The sequence below is a fragment of the Buceros rhinoceros genome, unplaced genomic scaffold, assembly GCF_000710305.1.
Source record: "Buceros rhinoceros silvestris isolate BGI_N320 unplaced genomic scaffold, ASM71030v1 scaffold14067, whole genome shotgun sequence".
In the NCBI taxonomy this organism is placed as follows: Eukaryota; Metazoa; Chordata; class Aves; order Bucerotiformes; family Bucerotidae; genus Buceros; species Buceros rhinoceros.
This window is the reverse complement of record NW_010422836.1, coordinates 2802-7279: the sequence shown is the minus strand read 5'-3', so window position 1 is coordinate 7279 and position 4478 is coordinate 2802. Positions and strand designations below refer to the sequence as shown.

The window sequence follows — 4478 nt, the reverse complement described above, 5'->3', positions numbered from 1 at the left end:
TCTGTTCCTTCTGCCAGGAGATGATCTATATTGCAAGCATTACATTTCTGAAACAGGAGGAGAAGCATAGTGCAAGAAAGTCCCCTATAATAATTTCTGTAAAAATTTTACTTGAAAACATTTGGAAATGCGGAGTTTATGTTCCAGAAGGTTTACAGGGAGCTAAATGACAGCTGTGGTTACTGTTCTCTAGGCAGTTTGCTCCATTACAGCTTGCTTTTCTAGACGGTGAGGTTTTGCTGGATCTTCTGCTGACATAAATTAATGATTCCTAATTGGGGCTTGCTTTAGCCATAAATAACACCACAGAGCCCTACCTTCAGTAATATTCACGGAGACCTGGTTGTTAGTACAATTGTGCAGCAGTCGGGAGTGGGACTAGAGCACTGTTCAGTGTACCAGAGCTAACTAACGGAGCTAGTTCTGGCGACCTTGCAGGAGTCTCTGTCAGATGGTCCAGCTAAGGGAGTGAGTACTTGATGTCTTTAGTAGTGTCTTGCAGCTTATATGGGTTCTTCACTGCACGAGTACGTGAACTAGCTAAAATAAAACTGGATGCGTGAGTCTGCCCGTAACGTGGCTGTGCATTCTGATTGCAGTGCTGGCATACAGTGAGAAGAGATGCTCAGAATAAAGAGAAGATACTATCTGAGAGAGTTGCTTTCTAGCAGGGCTTTTAATTTGGATACATGCAAGTGTCAGCTGAGCTACTGAACTGTGGTTTGACATTGAGTGATAAATGACATCAGAAATCATGATATGGACGTTAAAAATACAACGTAGGATTTTTTCCCTATTCTGAGTCTTCATGAATAGGTTGAAAAAGTTAGTTAACCTTTCTATGCTAGAGATTTTCCTGCCTGAAAAGTAGATAAGCCCTAATTTCACAAGTTAAAGCTGATGCAGCTTCTGAAAGAAGCAGTGCTGCTTCCTGCATGCTCCTTGTCCCCATGTTGACATGAGACTTTGTCTGCAGTGAACCTGCTTGGGGAAAATGGTCAGGCTGAAAAGATGACTAGGTTTTATCTGGATCCCCTCCAGACTCTGGCTGCCAAGTGTGGTTGAGCAGACACCTGAGCTGATAAGGGAAGAGGGAGACACTGGAGGTGGAACTAGAGACCTCAAAGCCGAGCTGCCTTTTGTTAGGGCAGCAGCAGTAGGAGTAGGGTTCGGGTCTCCACACCAATGCAGTGTGCTGTCTTTTGAACTTTGTCAAGTTCTTGGAGAGCTTTGGCTGGAAGATATGTGGGAAATACTAATTATTGTTTACTAATTGTAAAACACTGCATAGCAAGATGATCTCCCTATATGCAACTGCAAGTTCATGTGATATAATTAACTGTAATGATATACCAATTCTTTCAATATTATCCAAGAAAACTTAAGTAAAATTCTGGTCCTCCAAGACGAGTGCCCATTGTGTTCAGGACAGCCGCGATTTCCTCTGTTATTTATGTCGCCTACAAAGACGGGAGATAGGAACACCCATTTGCTGTAAGAAGTGGTAAGAAGCGTTTGCTTTGTTTATTTTGCTTACTTTATACTAGTATGGTTTTTGAAAAACACTATGTCTGAATGATAAAGATGGGTGCTTGCTTCCCTTGCCTGGGTTGCTCCGCTCTGGAAACAGTGGGAGCTCTTCAGAAAGAGAAAGAATGTTTATTTTCAGTCATTTTTATCAGTCTCCTGCAACAGTTCTGGGTTTTGTCTTTAAAGGGACACTTTGTTCTCACTCGTTAGAAGCTGTTCTCATCACACGTTGCTCTGGAGACTGAAGCCATTTGGGACCCCTTCGTGGGGCAGTTCTGCCTTGAGGCTCTACCCAGCTCAGGTTCCTCCTGTGCTTGCCTGTAGCTGCTTTTCAAGAAGCCTTTGCAGAGTAGTAACAGAAGCCACTCTGTGTCTGCCCTTTTTCTCCTCCTTTAGGAGCTGGAGCCGTGCATAGGGTGCATGCAGACTATCGCTAACATCAAGCTCATCAAGAACTGCCAGGAGCCCAACGAGGGGGAATGCCAGCAGTGCTACTGCCGTCCCATGTGGTGCCTTACCTGCATGGGCAAATGGTTTGCCAGCCGCCAGGACCAGCAGCACCCAGAGACCTGGCTGTCGAGCCAAGTGCCTTGTCCGACTTGCCGAGCCAAATTTTGCATTTTAGATGTTAGCATAATACGATGAGTAATACTTGGTTATGTTTTAACTTTTCCAATTTGGATGTTAGTGGGTTTGGTTAAAAGGGATTAGATTTGTTTTGAGACTTCATCTTCTGAGGGGGTGCAAACTCCAAAGCTTTCTTTTACAGTGTTGAAAATAGATGTAAGTCTTTTAGTTTCTCTCCGCTTTTACCTGTGTCTTTGGGTTTGACTCACCAGCTGTCAGTTTCTGGACTTTTTTAAATTTTTTTTAACCTTTCTTTTCGTATGTCCTGGATGGAATAAGGGTATCCCCCTGTATTGGCAGTACTATTTTCTTTTCAAGTTTTAATGTAGGTTAAGTTCTTCAGATTTTTAAGTTTAACTTGAGTTTTGACTCTTCAGTAAAGGGCTAACTGAGAAAATTACTTTGGTTAGACTTCGCTGATACCTGTGTTCTTTTATCCGTTGGCAAAGTTCCTGTTCATCTTCGCAAGTGTTCACCCAACAAGTGTACCAGCTGCATTCCTTCTGCTGGTCCCCTCCACCTACAGAGGGGATCAGTTTCTGTAGGCTAAAGCATTTAATCCCTTAAGATGTACGACTCCCATAAGGACCTTTTATGCCATTAATCTGCCTCTAGCTCATTTTTTGATGGATGTATTTATTTCAAAGCACAGAAGGACTCAAGTGTACCCCGTTTACCGACACTGCTAATGCCGTGCATCGTTAGCTCCTGTTGGTTTCCAGGAGCTGAATTGCTTTGGGGTTTGGTGCTCTTTAGGTGATGGACTTTTTGTCACACAGTAGAAGGGAGTGCAGTGAACACCTGAGCTGTCTCAGCACTCTGAAAGAAGGCTCAGCTGTTTCAAAGCCTGGATGCTTTTTCCAAGGAGTGGCATTTCCCCTGAAAGAGATGCCAGGATTGCGGAGCTGCCCTGCCAGATGCCGAAGAATGAGCATCATTAACGGAAGTTTTTCAGAGACTGATCATAAGCCATAGTTGCCACTTTAACATTCATCAGGTACTGACGCACACTTGATCTGATCTGCATCAGAATAATTTGTAAATTAAAATCAAAATATTTTCCATGCATTCAAGAGAGCCCTACTGCTAGACCTGAATGCAGTGCTTCAGTGCTCTGGCTGTCCATCACACCCTTCAGCGAACAATTCTTTGGCATACTGCTTGGTGGAAAGCCCCAAGCTGATGGAGAATGCCCTGCGCGCTGCAGGGGCCAGGACGCACGTGTTTGCTTGCCTGGGGGCCAGTAACCTCAGGCAGGCAGGTGGGTCACGTACCAAGAGACAGGGAAATTTTGATGCTTTGGTCTAGGAGAATAAAGGCCCTAATACCTCCCGTCTGTGTAATCAGGAGGATCTTACCAGTAAATCACTAGCAGAGATGACACACCAGTGATGACAGGAAGTCGCCTTGATACCATCACTGGCAGCTGCTTTGAGCAGGAATAGGTGCAGGATGTTAAAATCGGTACCAGTATGAAAAGCACAGCCATGAGAGGTTTCATCTGACTCCACCTCGCTACGGAAACAGTTAGTGTGGCTGCAAGCCGTGTTTTGGAGAGGGATAAGGAATTGGGAACAGATTTGACAGCACCATTTGCGAACTAACTTGTACGTCACGTTGCTGGTGTTGGGTTTTTTGTTTGGGTTTTTTTTAATACGCCCTTATAAAAGTACGAACTGTTTGGGTTTAAGGACACTAATTTTCTCAAGCATATCTCAGTTATTACATAGACAGCATCTACTATGCAATTATCTATACTACCTATTAATAAGGGTGATGTTTTGGGGGTTTATTATCTCTCGTAGAGCAAACATTTGACACCGAGGCTGGTAGTGTGGATTTGTCTCTCTTTCCCAAAGAGATCTGAAGTGCCAAGGGACTACAGAGGGATCTGGACAGGCTGGATCAATGGGCCAAGGCCAATGGTATGAGGTTCAACAAGGCCAAGTGCCAGGTCCTGCACTTGGGCCACAACAAGCCCCTGCAACGCTCCAGGGGGAAGAGCAGCTGGAAACTGCCCAGCAGAAAAGCACCTGGGAGTGTTGGTCAACAGTGGCTGAAGGTGAGCCAGCAGAGTGCCCAGGTGGCCAAGAAGGCCAGTGGCATCCTGGCTTGTACCAGCAGTAGTGTGACCAGAGGAGAAGGGAAGTGATTGTCCCCCTGGACTGGTCACTGGTGAGGCCACACCTTGAGTGCTGTGTCCAGTTCTGGTTCCCTCGCTCCAAGAAGGACATTGAGGGGCTGGAGCATGTCCAGAGAAGGGCAACGGAGCTCGTGCAGGGTCTGGAGCACAAGTGCTGTGAGGAGCAGCTGAGGGAGCT

General features: G+C 45.4%; 1 protein-coding gene across 1 annotated transcript in view; it reads left to right on the top strand.

Annotated features, from left to right (window-relative positions):
- TMEM129 (transmembrane protein 129, E3 ubiquitin protein ligase) overlaps positions 1–2549 on the top strand; it is a gene marked incomplete at its 5' end in the record, with an annotated part of 6603 nt that extends 4054 nt beyond the window's left edge. Inside the window, one exon of the mRNA XM_010140193.1 lies at positions 1927–2549. Coding sequence (XP_010138495.1) covers positions 1927–2175 — 249 coding nt within the window. The remainder of the gene's footprint in view (positions 1–1926) is intronic.
- Between the last annotated feature and the right edge of the window lie 1929 nt (positions 2550–4478).